Source organism: Lepidothrix coronata, unplaced genomic scaffold (genome assembly GCF_001604755.1).
Source record: "Lepidothrix coronata isolate B3197 unplaced genomic scaffold, Lepidothrix_coronata-1.0 Scaffold2, whole genome shotgun sequence".
Taxonomy (NCBI): Eukaryota; Metazoa; Chordata; class Aves; order Passeriformes; family Pipridae; genus Lepidothrix; species Lepidothrix coronata.
The window spans coordinates 8,433,643-8,451,143 of NW_016690182.1; the positions used below are offsets into that span (position 1 = coordinate 8,433,643).

A 17,501-nucleotide genomic window follows, 5' to 3' on the forward strand; every position below is an offset into this window, starting at 1 on the left:
AAAACATGTAAGTGTATGCAAAAAATAATTTTCAAGTGAATCTCAACAGATAGAAACATTTAAATGTATACAACTCCTTTTTTTTCATGTGCTGTTCACAACCCTCTGTTTTCTTGGTTGGTGCAGAAGGCCATGCAGTTTTGCTAATTCAATAGCAAATTAAAAGTTAAAGAAAGTTTGATTGTGGGTTTGTTTTGTTATAATAAAAACAAAACCAAATTATTGTCTCTCCTAGCAGAAAAATAGATTCAGCAAGGAATATCATCTCTTTTTAAATGAGTTAGTTGAAGAGGCACATAGTTTGATGTTTCCCCTTGTGTTTATTAGGATTCACTGAAGTACAGCTCTTGCACTCAGGACTGCCAGTTTACAGCTTGGCTTCCTTAAGAAGCAAATAAAAAATTAATGCAACTCTTGCATTCTGTACATATCTTAAGTTTTGACAGACAAACATATTCACACATCGACATGGTTGTAAATAGACTCTCAAAGGTAAATTATTAAAAACAAGAAGAAAGAAAACAAACTGTAGTGCACAAATCTCCCCGGATATTAAAGATGCAGTTGGCTACAAAGCGGTCATGCACCAATAATGAAGGCTGCCTGTGATCCCTCAGGCCTTCCCTAAATTTGCCTTGCAACTGCAAAATATGTCAGCTGAAGTTCCAGGAAAATAATCTTTTTCAGCCGTAAGTCGTTAGAAACAACAAACTCAGATTAACTGGAAGTTAATCTACAGAAATAGAGAGAGTTAAAATACAGCAGATTGTGCAATCAGTTTACATGTAAAAGAAAGATCCTTTGGTATTCCTTGGAGGATAACACATTTAAATACATTGCTATCCTTATGAAAATAATGGAAAAGAGATGTAATGAGCTGGTATTAAAGAAGAGCAGACAAATTGAATTTCCTGATGGGTGGCCATGAAATGGTAAGTAGGAAAGATTACGTTTGGGACACTGCCCTGTGCTTTCTGCATCAGGGCCATCACATATGACAGGGAATGTCTTTGACATGCCAGCACAGATTAAGGGCTTGGCAAGTGTAACTCTGCTGTCTGCTCAGGTAGGGAGAAGGGGTTTGCTGCTGGCTCATCAGTTGGGTTGCAAAAACACTTCAAACTGTCTAGTGATGTAAGGTAGAAGAGGTTTGCAGTGTTTACTGGTCCAAGTTTACGACTTCCAAGGAAAAGCTGTATTGTATGACTTAATTACTCAACTGTATGTGTTTGAATGATTACTAAACAGTCCACAAGTGGACAGATTTGGGACTGTTTTACCAGCTCCTTTCAATCAATATTTGGATAGCAGAATAAACAGGAATGCTTAATTCTGGTTATTCCTGAAGGAGACACAGAGCTGAAAAACAAACATTAACAAAACTGTATAACTCTCTTTATTAAAAAAAAAAACAAACAACAACTTAAAATCACCAGTGTTGGCTGTTTGGGTACAATCTGAAAAGAGAAACCAAGGTCCAGAGCAGAGGAATTACCATTATGTTCCAAACCAATCTTTCTGGACCAAGGAGGAGACAAATCAATATTTTGGCACGTGAAGCCTTGCATCATCATGTGAGCACAGTCATTTAGACTGTTTAACAAAAATTCACTCTAAGGTAAATCTGCAAGAACTGTTCATACAAAAGCCTAAATCCAGTAGAAAAAGTCAATTATTCTTTTAAATAGCAGGACCTTGAATATGTGTATAAGGTTTCCAAGTTGCTGGCTAGAAATTCTTGACAGATTTTAATAGAGGTTGTGAGAATTACATGCAATGTAGTGTATAAAGACACAATATTTAAACAAGAAAATAAAGCTGCCTGTGTTAGAAAGATATTGCAGGCTTCCTTACAGTCCTGGCTGGTGGACTATTGGAAGGAAGCATTGTAGTGGTTGTGTGGCATTACACTCCAAGGAAATAACAAATGTGAGAAAACCCAGCACTGAAGGGATACACTTATACAGCTGCAATTTCTTTCTTGAGGTTTCTTACACCTTCCACTTTGTGCTTCACATTGTGCTTTGACAGGATTATCCAATTCTATTAGCTTGCTTTGGATTTCCCTAAACGTGATAAGCAAGCAAATATGAACTTAAGGAAGTGAATGAGCTATAATTTACCACAACATCAGCAAGCTAATTGAAGCTGCAATAATGCAGTGATCTATCTGAAATCACAATTAAGACAAACATGGATTCCAATTATCAAATTATCTTAATAAAATACATGAACAAACAGAATGATGAGGTTAAGACTATATATGTGAAATGAAACTGTGGAGATTTTAGAGAGAAGACAGATTACTTCTAACACATGACAGCTTTTCAGAAATACGTGAGGTGCAGAGATATTGACATCTGTAGCCTGTAAATGTCTTCTATGGAAGGGTCTCTTCTAGACTTAAAGCCATGCCAAAGGGAGTCAGAGCAAATAAAAAAGTCACTGGTTTACAAGAGCTTTTCAACAGCTTAAGTATTACAACAGTCAAAATCCCAAACTATGCCTTGTTTTCAGAGTGAAATGAGGATTCAAACCCCTCATTTAAGTACTATAAAATTCCAAGATGATGTCTGGAAATACTGACGTTACTCAGTTGGACTCACTGCTATCAGCTGAATATCAAACAAAAAATTCTGAAGGAAGGCTTTTAATCCTGTTCCTTTTCAAGATCAGGAAATTTAACTTCATGATGTTCTCTAGACTGTTTTCCCATATAACTTTTGAAAATATTACTTAATCAGTGGCATCACTACCATGAAATATGACATCTAGTGGTTTTACCCAATCCTGAAAGGCACCCATATCACCAAAGAAACAAAGTAGACAGGCCAGAACAAAATCCCAAGACCATCTATGCTGCCTGTTATTTCTACACTTGCCAATCTTAAAGTGCTTGCCAACTTGGTGTACTTTGATTCAGTTTAGTTTCTTTTATTATTATTTATTTTTATATCTTTTAGAGAGCTTCCAAGAGAAATGTCATCCTTGTGTTTTATATCATGAAGAGAGTAAGTGCTTATGCAGCAGCACTAACCTTTTGTAAATAAAGTTGAGTTACCGCTCCTACGTGAATCCTTTCGCTTCCGATTCCACTCCTTGTAAACTTTCATAGCCTACACCTAGTTCCTGTTTTTTTCAGTATAATGATTAAAAATAATTCTTCTCAGCACTAGCTGGATGTATACACTCAGATGAGAATTTAGAGAGCTTACAAAAAGGTTTGTGTTTCATTTTTGGGGACAGATGGGAGGAAGGGCTTGCTATATACTGCCTGTTAATAAGGACAATGTTTCACTTTTGATACCACCTCTTGGGAAATTTCGCTGAAGAAAATACTTCTTGCTCATTATTCTTTATTTTTTCATAGCTTCCTGCTAGCTGGAAACTGTTATCTTTCAGACTGCATTAAAGAACTGTTACTTTTTAGGCAGAAGGGACAAACTGTATTCCCAGACAAATAACCAGGGAGAACAATGAATAAATAGAGCCTTTCTTTTAAACCATTCCTGAATTACAAACTCAATTTACAAGTTTGAAAGCTGGGAATTTAGCCTGGCTATGCACCGTATTTCATAGTAAATCAGATGTTTATTATGTATTATTTATGTATTGTATATTCATTGATTTATATTACTGTAGCCAATGACCTGCTGTATTCAAGGGACATTTCAAACAAGCCACAGGAAAAAGACAAAAAACCATTCCTGAGTCATGCAGTTTGAAACTTACTTTGAAGTAACTTACAAGCAAACAAATATTAGAAAGAAGAAAAGGTCTTACAGGTACATTTATACTCAAGATGCTGAATCCTCTGTGGTGAAAGTTGTTTCTTATGAAGGCAACATAACAGATGTTTTGTTTCCTGGCTGGTACAGGGCATCAATCTTATAAAATCTTGAAAGACCAGAGTAGTGGTCACCAATAAAAATTGTTCAGTTTACTGATCATTTAATATGTCTTATCATTTTGGGGAGATTTCCACTTTCTGGCTCCTGTATTACAGGGTTACTGTAACAGATCGTGGCCACACAGTGCCCATCAATCAACAGTCAGTGTTGATACAAAAGGGCAGTTTATTTCACTGGTCTTTTACCAAAAACCCATCTCTCATGCTGCCACCTGATGAGTCACTCACATCTGCTTAAATATTTACTTAGACTAGAATACAACCCTTTTGCTCCTAGTACATTTATAACGTAATTTAAAGATTTAATTCCTCATTCAAAGAGTTGAATTTACACAAATGTGAGGGAAGCAGCCACCACTGATAAAACTATCTACTAGATTTAAAAAAAAAAAATCACTTCACTGAACAAAAATGCCTCTTACTGCTTCAAAAACAGCTTTAATTTTTAGACTCAAAATTCACCTTTAAGACTATCTGCAACATAGGGAAGTCCACAGAGCAAACAAAACTTGAAATATTTAAAGACTGTGTAACAAAAAAGAACTTTTCCTATCTAATGCTAAAGTACATATTTCATACAACTTCCATGAAGCACACAATCTGATTAAAAGAATGTTTATGTCCGTTTGCAAATGTTGGCATGACAGATTTGGTGGATGTTTTTCAATATTCTACCACCAACAGAATCAAACATTCAGAAAGTGAGACCTTAAAAATATTACAGGTCACTTGATATAAACCGTGAGACAGCAAGTTAAAGTAAAGAACCCAAACAGAAAAGAACAAACTGGCATCTTGCTTCAGGCAACTGATTAATCATTATTTGATAAGAGTCTGAAACAATATCAAGCCAAAATGTATCAGGTTGCAATTGTCCTCAAGGACAATCAAAATTTGTGTTTACTTTCAATGGAATAAAGGATTAAATCAGCAAAAATCTAAAAAATATTTCTTCTTTAGAAAGTCCTAAATATAAAAGAGATGATATTATCCAGTGGACCTACTATTTTAACTGCATGTTTTTTGTTTTCCTCCTTCTGGGTTGAATTTTGACTCATGTTCCATTGGCAAAGGAAAGTCCTTCTGAAGTGCTTTACTTACAACCTGAGATTCACCTCCTCAATTATGGTGAGGTTATCAAGACATACTTCAGCACAAAATCAGCGAAGTAAATGAAGAGAGAGGTGACACAAGCACCAGGACAAATCTGTTTAAAAGCTCACTTCAAAGTTTTAAATATTCTACCTAATCTTAAAACAAAATTAAAAAAAAAGGGATTCAGCAAGGATCAGCACAGCCATGAGTGGCCTGTGAGTGACACGATGTCTGACAGCAAGAGGGGGAACGTGATGCACACTTTATTTCCTTTCACTGCACCCCTGGCTCTAATTACATTTCCTGCAAAAATGGTTAGAGAAGCCTGGGGATAAAATGGGAGCAGATATGGAATAATAAATAAATAAACTCTGTTTGTTCTCTCTGCATCTCTAGGCCAATTCCCTGTACTGCAGCTCAGTGAACTGAACAGGCTCACAAGGAGTGTTTGGTCAGAGGTTTGGTCAGAGGGGCTCTAAGTTTATTTGGGAATTTGCAATTGTACAAAGGGCAGTTTCCATGGTGTCACTTAGACTGTCAACTCCCTACACAACACTTGCTTCCTGCTCCTGACATATCAGAACAGCCCAAAAAATTCTTATTCTCTCTCACACAAAGGTAGACAGATGTTGATAAAAACTAAGTACAAAAGACTGCACTTAATTCTGGTACTTGTTTCGAGACTTTGTACAGTTTTTAGAACAACAAAAAAGAACAACAAAATGCCCACAAAAGAATCAATCTTTTGGGGTAATTGTCTGTTGCTGGGAAAGCATAGGAAGTGTTCCAACCCTAATCAATATGTCTCATGAAGAAATTGAGAAAGGTCAGTTCCTGTAAGAGCCTACACTGCCTACTTAGAATTGCTTTTCCTCCCGTTGTTTAGGGATAACAGAATAACAAATTATTTGTGTGAAAAATTTTGTTGGAAAATAACTTGAGGAGAAACTACAGGGCCCAAAGGAATATCACTATATTGCTGTTACGTTTTGATCAGAGGAATGAAGGATGAAAAACAACACTGACTTCCAGAAAATGTTTCTCAAACTCTACATCTTTTCATTCAGCCCAACAACTGCTGAATGCTTAGACCATGTGGAGGTGCATTTGCTAAATACTGTTTTTGTCCAACTTGCAAAAGGCAAGCAATTAGAAAAGATGATGCATGCATCTACTTTTTCATTTCAAGTAATAAAATAAGCATTATTTTCCATTAAATATGGCATTTCCTTCAACAACTGTCAAAAGTCCCTAATATGAATTTTCAAAAGAGCAGCTGTTTTCTTACCATTAAAATAGCTTGATGTGAGTTTTATAAGATGAACATATATATATATACTTTTATATGTATCTGTACATACAAAAACACACAGAAATAATTTTCTCTGTGACCTGGGAATGTACCATTCAGAATATATTTCTAATTTAATTCTTTTAGATTCATCTTTGGAAACATTTATATACATATTCCACCTTTGTTAAATACACTAGCTAAGTTGCATGACGCTATAACACATTTTTTAGTTGTAAATGAAACAAAGAAAAATTGACATTGCAATCAACCTATTTAGTCAGTATTCTTGCTTTTCCATAGCAAAATCATAGGTTAAGCAAAGGGAAACATCTGTTGTACAAATGTAACAGAAGTCAAGTGAAGCTTTTCTGAAGGGCTATGTTGAATTTAACTGCTCACAAAGGCCAATTATCTCCAACTATATACACTGTGGTTTCAATTAAAATGCAATGTATATGTAAAGTGTTCATTATTCCCAACTAACCTTCAAGGAAAATGTTCTTAAAGCACAAGCAACACCTGTCCTGCCATGTGGGAAGCTGAGCAGGTGGGACAAGGGCCATCTTGGCTGAACAAGGCATTCCTGATGGAGCTCTGACACGAGCCAGAAATATGGAGAAGTGGAAGACCAGCTATACTATCCAGGAGGAATACTGCCCAAGGAGGGAAGCAATTAAGCCAAAGCTCAGATGGAGATAAACTCTCAATGAGAAAAGCAACAAGAAAGGTTTTTATAGCTACGAGGACACTCAAAGGAGGATGAAGAAAAACAAAGGCCAGCAGTTGAATGGAGGATGGAACCCCACATCAAAGAAAAGACTGAAATACTTGTGCCACCTCCATCTCAACCTTTGCCACCTGGCAGGCCAGGCAGCTGCCTGGTGTCATTGCAAGGCCTCTATTTCATCAAAGTTGTGGGACTCAAGGAATGCCATTAAAATGGCTAGTGGCAGAAGAAACAAGCTTTTATCAATAGTCAGCCACTAGCAAGAATATAGAATGATACAACAGGAAGAAACCAGTCATCAATATTTCAAAAATATTTGAAATTATACTTAAGTCATTTACCAAAATACTAAAAGAAGTTAATGGGACCACTTAGAGAAAGAATGCAGGCATTACATCAGTCTGAACTGGACAAATTTAATAAAAATGCATGCTCTAGGGAACGTTTGAAGATGCTGTATATCCTCAGTCTTATCTGATTGCTCCTGAATTCTTATCAGTAATTATTACTTTCTTACAGTAAATCCTACAGATTAAAGCAGTTTCCGTATCTTTTTACTTTCTTTCAGGGAACCTTCTTGTAAACATCAAAATATTACAGAAAATCTTAATTCTTTTCAGTAATTTTTTTCCTTATAGAAAAAAAAATAAATTGCTGTACTGTGAACTTCTAATGTTTGCCCTAGGCCTTGCTCAAGCGTCTGGAAAAAATTAAATCCCTAAACAACAATCTTTATGCCACTAAAGTCTACAAAGTTCTGCTCTAGTGGATAAAATAAGTCAAGAAATTCTCAAAAGACCTAATTACAATTACTACTACTACTGTATGTATCTGAACAAGTGAACTGACTGAAGCAGAAGTGATGCTGTGGAAAAGAAAGTGTCTCCTCGAGCTACATAGGCCTTGGATTTCACTGTTTTATATTGGAACATTCCTATTTAAATTAGTATGCATCATACATATGGTCCAAGTTCATTTCATTAGTGAATAACTTTGTTAAAAATAGGCTTTGAAGATAAAAGGACAGATAAAATGTTAAAGACCATAGAATCAGATGGATATAATTAACTATTTAGACCAACAAGAGCATTAGAATAGTATCCTAGGAAATTATTTTGTCCACTTTCTAAAATTATAAAACAATGCAAGAAATTAGCCCTACTTTTCAGGAAACTCAGAAAGACTATTTGGGGTATGTCTCTTCTATCTAGAAAAACCTTTGCCTACCAGAAAGAGATCTTACACTTGATTTGTCCATTGCTAGTCCATGTATCCAAGCTTTAAAAAGAAAGACCATTAAAATTGATTCAGTATGCAACTGAAATTCAAGAGTTGGATTACTTTGGAAAAAAAAGCTGAAAATATACAAAATGTACTTGCTTCAAATCAAAGCTAGCAGAAGAAAAGGATTCAACTATAGAGGGTGGTTTAACTGCACCAAACCTTTCACAACAGCCTCTTCCACTAATGATGTTTAAAAGCAGTTATTCCTCCATCACACTGAAACTCTTATGATTGCATGATAAATTCATTGCAACAGGCAGAGCAGTGAGCCCCAGCTGTATGGCAAACAGTGGTATTTCCAAGTGATGTTTGGATTCTCCAGAGACACAATGTGACATTCCAGGCATCTGTTTTCCCTGTACACTTCCTATGGTGCAGCTAATTACAGCTTCCAGAAAACCACTAGGAAAGACGACATTAAACCCATTAAAATCTTAACTGTTTAAAATTAAATTCTTGAATTTCTTAAAAAAAAAAAAAAAAAAAAAGACATACCCTGATCACTGTGGATGACTGGAAATGGTGATACAAACACCTGAGTGAACTTGTGTCAGCAACACAGAGCTCATCTCCAAGGTTTCAGTATCACCAAGGCATCAGCCAGATTCTAACACAATATGAATGTAGGCACTTCCATTCAGGGCTGGATTTTAACATGCTTTTCAGATCATGTCTATTTTTTGTGTGTCAGCCAACAGGCAATTTTAGTTAAAAGAGGAAAAATATTTTCTAACTAACTATCCATATGTCTCAACCTTATTCACAGTTGAGTTGTCAAGTTACAAACTGGAGGACAAGAGCTATCTGTGATCAAAATCTAAATAATTCTGGAAACATTCACCCAATTTCCTGCCACAGGACAAAACATAAAGTTAACTATGACAGCAAAAACAGAGAAATGAGGAAAGAAGTAAAATTGGGAAAAAAAGATATCAGAAAATATGTAATATTTTGAAGACATTACTCACCAAAAATAGAGTTCTGAAGTTGCTCAGATCGCCAAAGAATTCTTCTATGCTTATTGCTTTGGGATCAAAGGTAAAGTATTCTCCCAGATTTTCATACAATTTAGTCATGTTGTTGTGCATGTTGGACAATTTTTCATATTGCTCTCGGGCACTCTCAGCAAAGCTGTAAGGTTTTGTTAAGGAAAACGATTCAAATGCAGTGCAATCTAACAGTAAATAAAGTAAACAAAGAAATAAAGTAAAAACAAGTGAGTACAAAGGTTAAAACTGGAAAACGTGCAAGTGCTGTTCTGCTTTCAAATATGACACTTTTATGTATTAACGTGTCTGCAAGTTCATACTAACATTTCCATTAGATGACCCCTTTCCAATGGTGAAGATTTGACACTAACAGAATATACAACTTTATAAAGTCTATAAATAACTTGGACGTTTCTCTTTGAAGTAATGACTAATTTTATAAAATACATTCTATGAAATGACAGTAAAAATTAGTTGGCTGTGAGACTCTATCATCTCTCACTGTGTTCAGGTGATGTCATCTTCCCCACATTATGGACATACATTTTATATGCTAAACATGCATAACTATCAATGGCAAAATTATATAGTACAACATCTAATTTTCTTCGCCTCTTATTAGAAAAGTCTTCTCTGTGGATTCTTTCCTGCCCAGCCACACAGCTCATGCCCCAGGCTTCCTGTCCTAGGTACACTTTTTTGAGGTGCTCTCAACTGTGTAATTTCACAGAACTTACAAAAATGAAATATCCACCCACCCCAGTAAACTGACAAACAGCTTTGAAAAATTATTAGTGAGAAAAACACCATGGAACAACACAAGTCTTTTTTCTTTTCCTTAGGAAGTATGGAAGTCTAGAAATGAGACTGAGATTGACTTTCATGTCAGCAGTCATCATTAAAAGTTTTAATAACAATGCTTTTAAATGGAAAAATGTGGCTTTTTCCCCCCCTATATTAAGAAAAATATTTTTGAACAATTATTTTGCAAACACAAGAAGGGTGCAATGCAACCTATTAAGAGAAATATTAGTTTGCCTCAAAGCAAGTACGTTTCACTCTGCTGTTTTGTTCTGTGTGGTTGTTTATATCCACAAAGTCACAAATCACTGGGAAAAACCACAGCTGGTACAGGATTAAACTAGTTCTGCTGATACCCAATTGTAGCTGATGAAAGTGTTGTGCTGCACATATCAAACCCCAAGAACAAAAGACAAGTTATTCCCTGAACTACAGAAATCATTCAGCCTGGCTCCCTGTGGCTTTTCCTTGTAACGACTCTCTTCCATGCGGATTCTGATCGTTAATAGAGCAGAGCTCATGCTTCAGCCTTTCCCCAGACCTGAGACTCTAATTTGAGAGGCTGCCTTGTATCACATTTCTAATTACACAACATTTTTGAGATCCCAGTCTCTGAAAAACAACACACAAACTGGAAACTAAATAGGGGACAGAGATATACAGAGAAATCATAAAAAAAATTTTCTTTTTGAGATTAGACTAAACCCAAAAGTGATCCTTCAGAAAATAGTCAACAAATTGTATAATAAGGAATGGAAATTCAGGTGGATATTCTATTAATAACATTTCTGTAGCATTAGGATACTGCTGAGTACCTAAAAGGCTGTCATTGCACAAGCATGAAAGAAAGCTGAAAATACCTTCCATTGGAAAGAGGCCTAATATTCCATCTGGATTTTCTTGCCCTAACAAATGGGAGAGTATGTAAACAGTAATTTAAAAATTAGTTCTTAAAAGTATGATTGAAAACTTTATCTAATATAAATTGCCCCCAGCAATTCTCTCCTCTCAATTAAAACCTCAGTAGCATAAAACAAAAGCTGTTTGCTTATAATGTTCATTTCGAAAGAGAAACCAACAATGTGATGGATATTAATATATAAATATCAAGATTTTGAAACTAACATCTGCCTATAAAGTGCCACACCAGTGCAAGCACAGCAGCAACACCTGTATTCTCAGTGTATTGAAAAGAAGTTTAACCTCCTTGGTTAGAATTTCAAGCTTGGACTGTTGAATTGCTCATGTTAACACAAGACAAACCTGGTACAGTTCAGTCTTCAATGACATTTAACTGTACAAAAGCAAATGAAAGTTTAATGGCAAGAATACATTAAATAGGTAATAATGTCACATTACTGAATTATTGAGCACAGTCTAAAAATTTTAGAAAAACATGTATCGCCTTAGAGTCAGCAGACTGCTGCCATGAACAACTCACCAAAAATACTAGGAAAAAGAAATACAAAGGTATATAAATGTACAAATTGTATCTGTGGATCCTTTAAATACAATCTTGTATAATAAAAAACTGAATTAGAAAAATACTTGGGCTATTCCAGATTTGCAATTAATTCTTGGAGACAAAGCTACCAGAGTCAAATTCTCCATTCCAGTTGCACATTCACATGAGAAATAACATAGTAAGCACGAAAAAACCCCCAATACTCTTACTGAAATTATGAGATGTTTTAAAGTAACCCTGCAGAAACATACACTGTAATCTCAACATTACTATTTTTTATCTATGAAGTACCAAACTACAAAAAAAAATATCTTTAACAGAGGGCATGCAACACAAAAGAATGTCAGTAAGAAAGATTAATAGGATGAGCAAAGACAGAAGAGTGTTTTAACTATGCTTAATTTTGAAGAAGACAAGTCAGACCTGTGGAGACAATAGTTTCCAGTCATATACCATGTAATATTAAAAAAGTTAATGTCATACTCTATATGTTTCATATAATCTTCCTACTTATAAAATATTAGTAACTTAAAACATCACCTTGAAATGTAGAGACTTAGCCAATGCAGTAATTCCAGGGAAGCAGAGCCGTATATGCCTACAGTATTTCATGAAAAAACATTAGTCAGGAATCTAAACTGTATAAAATTTGTGTAATAGCAATATTTAATTCCAACAGTTTTCCTTAACACAGATTGAAGTTTTAATGAGTGTTTGCTTAAAAACTGTAAGCAAGGTTTCATTCTCACTATTCTGAACCCAAACAAAAATCACAGATTTTTCCACTATTAAGTCTAAAGGGTGCTTGTTCCACTAAGAGAAATTACTTTACTCACAAGCTTGTTTTTTCCACATAACCACATATTTTAGCCTTGAGGACCACTACCATTACACCTCCATGATTTCTACTGGCATCTTCCATGTAAACAGATGAAAAATATGATCAGAGAAATCAAGGTTGAAGATCCCAAATGAGCTGGAAGACAAGTCATTACTTCTACCATAACATCTGCTATGGATTTCAGACCAATATATCAATAACTTGAATAAAAGCTAATAAAGTACCAGAACACACCAAACACTCACTTGCCCCAAGGCAACACCTATTGCTGCCAGCATGGACAAAGCAAATCAAAGGCAGCACTTGGCATCAACAATATATGTGCCACAGCAGAAAGAACATCAGTCATTTAACATGATTATAAAGAACGCACCGCTGTTCCAGCAGCTAAGGAGGCCCCTCTCCAGGGCCATAGTCACTAAAAAAAAGGAGTTTAAGGGATGTTCACCACAGAATCTGCAACAGCAGACAAAAAACCAGGCCACTCAGTTGATGCCTTTGATACTTCCTGAAGATGAAAGATTGCAGAGCAAACACAAAGGAGAGACCTGCCAGAAGCTTCCTAACACTTTCCACAAGCCCTTCAAAGACTGACTACAAGTTCTTTTTGACATGTCCTTCCAGCTACTGGTTACAGGAAGCTGAAAACAGGAGAGAGCTGCATTCCACTGGGAGAGTTTTTCATGTAATGCTTGATTCTCAAAAGTTTGTGTTGACACAAAAAAGATCATCTAAGAAAGAGGCAGCTGGCATTGTGCTATGGATGGATTACCTCCTAATATAGAGCAAAAACACAAGGGCAAAAGAAAACAAAGGTCCACTGGGACTAGAGGTGTAAGATGTTCTCATTTATAAACCCACTCAACCTAAAGAGAAGGAATCAATGCATTTAGCATATTCTATAAATTGGCACTATAACAAAGGGGTAAAAAATAATCAGCCTAGGAGCCTGGAAAGCAAAACCACCTAAACTTCATTTATTTCAACATCTGATCTATTTAGTTTTCAGTTAACTTCAGTTTTACTGAATATATCAAGGTTTCTTATTCTACTATACACACTGGTGCTAATACTTGTTACAGACAGAAACAGTGTAAAAACACATAGATCTAGTAGATAATGTACACTTTTCCTCAACCAGTATTAAAGAAATACACCTCAATGAGAACTCGAATACTTGTTGAATGATTTTTAATGACAACTACCAGCAAGTGTGAAAATTTACTACAAATATTTTGAGCATATCAATTGCATCCTGTCATTTCAGAACTCTTACATACCATTTCACAGCAGGATTCTGGATTGAGGTACCACCAAACTAGGCTTAAGATATTTTTTGTTTAGCTAGAAGGGAAAGTTTGATTCAATAGTGTCATCTTTAATGAAGGATGTACCAGTGCTCTTAGTTTCTAATCTCTAAGCTCATTCATAATAGAGCATTCTTTGAATTGAACTGGAGAAACACAAACAGAACTTATTAGCCGAAGACAGAAATTCAGCTTTAATAACAGTAAGTCATTTACACTGATAGCTTTATTTTCACCTGCTATCAGGATGTAAACAGATGGTAACAATTTTATCATTCACACTACATACATAATGGATCTCTGTGACTACACGGAAGACAAGACTTCTGGAGCGTACACAGATAATTATGAATCACAATTATATCCCTAAATCTTTTCTTCCTGTTGAAAGCCTTTGCAAAAAAGAAAAATTTGCAGAAATCTTCATTACAAGACACTTCTTCGCTCTGCCCAAATTAGAACTCGAAGAAACTGAGACCCAGAGCAGGAGCCCCACTTTATCAGCGTACACAAAATCATGTACTTCTGTAGAGCTTAAAGATTCCCTAATAAAATATCCATAAAAAGCTCAGTGTGAGAATTTCTTTCTCATTACAAAGCAAATTACCTCATCATTCAGCATTTAATGGAATTGCTCAGGAAAAACAATCAAACTGAAACAAAACACAGAAGAACAGTTGCTTTTCAGCTATCTCAGAGCAAAGAGGTCTGTTCCTCTCCCTTCATTCCATTAGTACCTGAAGTTATCCTTAACTATCAGAACTATATAACACAACAGCATTCACTGTGCACAGACAAGATTTCAGGTCTGTGTTCATGGAAATGAAGCACTAAAAGATCATATCCATCCAGGAACAATGCTGGCTGTGACCTGCTCCTTCTCCTGAAACTGCAGAATCATATTTAAGTTTGGGTTAATTAAGATGAGGCTTCTGACTTGTCCCTAAATGGCATAAAACTTTCATCTTGGTAAACACTAGAAAAATATGTCAATGTTTACTTAATCCCAGCTCTTAGCAATCGTTGCAATTCCCAACTTTTCTGCATTCAAACTCCTCAATAATGAAAAGACAATTTCCATTGATTCTACCACGTCACTGTGCACAAGAGAAAGCTTATGTCAACATCATTTCAATACTGCTTTTTTATTTATACTTCCGTTAATGAGGACACAAAGATCAGTGCTCATTGCTTGAAAAGTCTCACAGAAACTCTCTAGGCAAAAACTGATAAACAAGGGTCTATTTTATATAATACTCGAACCAAGGAACAAAGCTCCAAAGGCTGTTTCCTGAACTGGTTTATACTGGAAAAGTCTGCTCAAAGACTTAGGATGCCAAATTGAGAATTTCCCGTGTTAGCACAAAGAAGAAAACTTTAAATAAGAGCACTTGACTCTTCAAAAAGAATACAAAAGGTGACATTTCTAAAGCCATAGGGTAGAGAGAAGGCAAGATCATGTCCATCTTAAATAAAAATACTTAAAAAAAAAAATCTAAAACCTCCAAAAATAGAGCTAGGTATTAACCTAAATTAAGCTAAAACACTTCTGGGGTTTCATTATTCAAAGAAAAAGAAAGTTGATGACCTCACAAGTTAAGATTTTTTTCCTATAATTGTAATCCCCAAAGTCCATTTCCCCATTTTTAACAGAAGACAGAAAGATCAAAACAGTTTTTAAAAGCTTTAGTACCCCTGAAAGCAAACCAAACCTTTCATCCTGGCAAAAACAAAGCTTTATTTCCACTGATGAAGTCACCAGAATTTTGAAAATCCTTTTGTAAAAACACGCTGAGAGGAACTGAGTTTCCAGACAGTTGAAAAACATCCTTTTAGGAGAACATCAAAATTCTGTTCAGGATAAAAAGAGGTTGATAATTTAGCTTCATTTGTTCTGAATGGATGCTGTGAGAGCTGTTAAAAATGAGGAATAAGATTATACCAGAAGAAGAATGAAATAGATACAGGTGTAGAGATAATTTCACACCCAGCCTGTATTGGTTACCTATTTCATTATCTCACCCTCCCAATCTTGGACCTGCAGCAGGTACTTCAACATCCCCATGACCTGCAGAGCAGGTAACCTATGGAAGTACTACAACAATGGATGTGAGATGACAGGACAGAACAAAGGCAAAGAATCTTATAAAATAACAAAAGAATATCAATAGTTCTCCAGTTTATTGTTCCAGCCTGTGAACGCTTTACAGGCCATCTTCCTATACTTGTACAAAATTCACAGATCTTTGCTCAGATCCTTCAAAGTCATGGATCACATTTCTGGCTGGAATCCCATACTAACAAGACTGCAAAGGAGTCACTCCCTGAGTACTTCCCGTAGGTGCTTTTCCAGCACCTTTAACAACAGAAATCATCTAGTGCTTAACTCAATTCTCATTTATGATATTTTGATTTTCAAATAATTTGAAACAGTATGAAGAGTGGTAGTGTAGCTTTTTGAAAAACAAATCTCTCATTTTTTATGGTGACAAACAATCCCTATTTGTGTATTAATTAGAAAGCAACAACAAACACATGATAGTCAAGCACATATCAAACAGAAAACATTGCAAGAATAATGGATTTAGACCATCTCTTCCCTGGGGAACAACTAGATAAAAATCGCTTTAGATGAATAAAAACAAGAAAGAAAACAACAAAAACGCAGCAATTACAAACAAAATGATGCTGTAAAATTTGTTTTGCATATCATATTCAAATTAATTGTGACTGTTTCAAATAACACAAAACATTGACAAAGATGTTCTAACAACAATAAAAAAAAGTAGTTGTTGATACGTATTTCAGCAAAAGCCTGGTAAGGGAGCCACTCCCAGAAATATTATATTAGCTTTGGATCACACAATCAGATACCTGAAACAAGAATTACAGCTTTTGGTGCCCTAAATCTTTCATAGAAACTGCAACCACATTGCCTTTCTCTTTGATCATGCAGTTTTCCCTCACTTTATGTGGATTTAATTAAGCGAGGGATGTTTGAGCTGTCAGGTGCCTCCAGTTTTAACAAGCTTCAATCAGGAGATTGATGGGTACCTCATCTAGATAAAGTTTTGTTGGCCAAGTATGGGGAGGAAAAGAGAAACGCCTCCCCATATTTCTTTAATGCTGCAATGTCAGAATCCTCAATTTCTTGTTTTGAGAAATCGGAAAAACTTCTGATTGTATAATGTTTCAAGAGCCCGAATCAAGGAGAAAAGGGAATTATTCTGTGTCACCTGAGACAAAAGCACAGAATAAATTTATTCAAATTGAGATTTGTTTAGCACAAACACAACAAACACAAATTCAAGTAGAGGAGAAAATGAAAGCCTACACTAAAAATGAGAGACTACTTTGCACCTAAGCAGTATTTCGAATACCAGTTGCCTATGCAAAACCCCACATCATAAATGATTTCAGTAAAATAGTGCATGTCCTTTCCCTCCTCTTTTCTCTTCAGAAATGGTTCCATATTTTTGGTATTACTAAGTTATTGGGAAATTATTTGCTAGAAGCTCACCACTGCTTGCACACAATTAGCTTTACCCCAAACAACTGGGAGTAAAAACACAGAAAAATCAGGAAAGTGAATTAATCCCTCAAAATTCTATCTCAGACAACAGACACTCTTTATTAAACAACTGTTCTGGTCAGAGAGAAAAGCAAAGAGAGTGATCACAGGGCAGCCAGGATCTGAAATCAAAGTTTCCTTTATTCACAGGCACCACTTATTTCTCGGTGACATTTTTCCCCTCCAAAATCTTGAGGTTTTTAAAAAATATTTTTTT

At 35.6% G+C, this 17,501-nt stretch overlaps 1 protein-coding gene across 5 annotated transcripts in view; it reads right to left on the reverse strand.

Moving 5' to 3' along the window:
• The window catches only part of DIAPH2 (diaphanous related formin 2), a 198,962-nt gene that overhangs the window by 72,402 nt on the left and 109,059 nt on the right, over positions 1-17,501 (reverse strand). For all 5 annotated transcript variants that reach the window (XM_017816014.1, XM_017816003.1, XM_017815993.1 and 2 more), the window contains one exon: positions 9,279-9,443. In XM_017816014.1, coding sequence (XP_017671503.1) covers positions 9,279-9,443 — 165 coding nt within the window. The remainder of the gene's footprint in view (positions 1-9,278; positions 9,444-17,501) is intronic.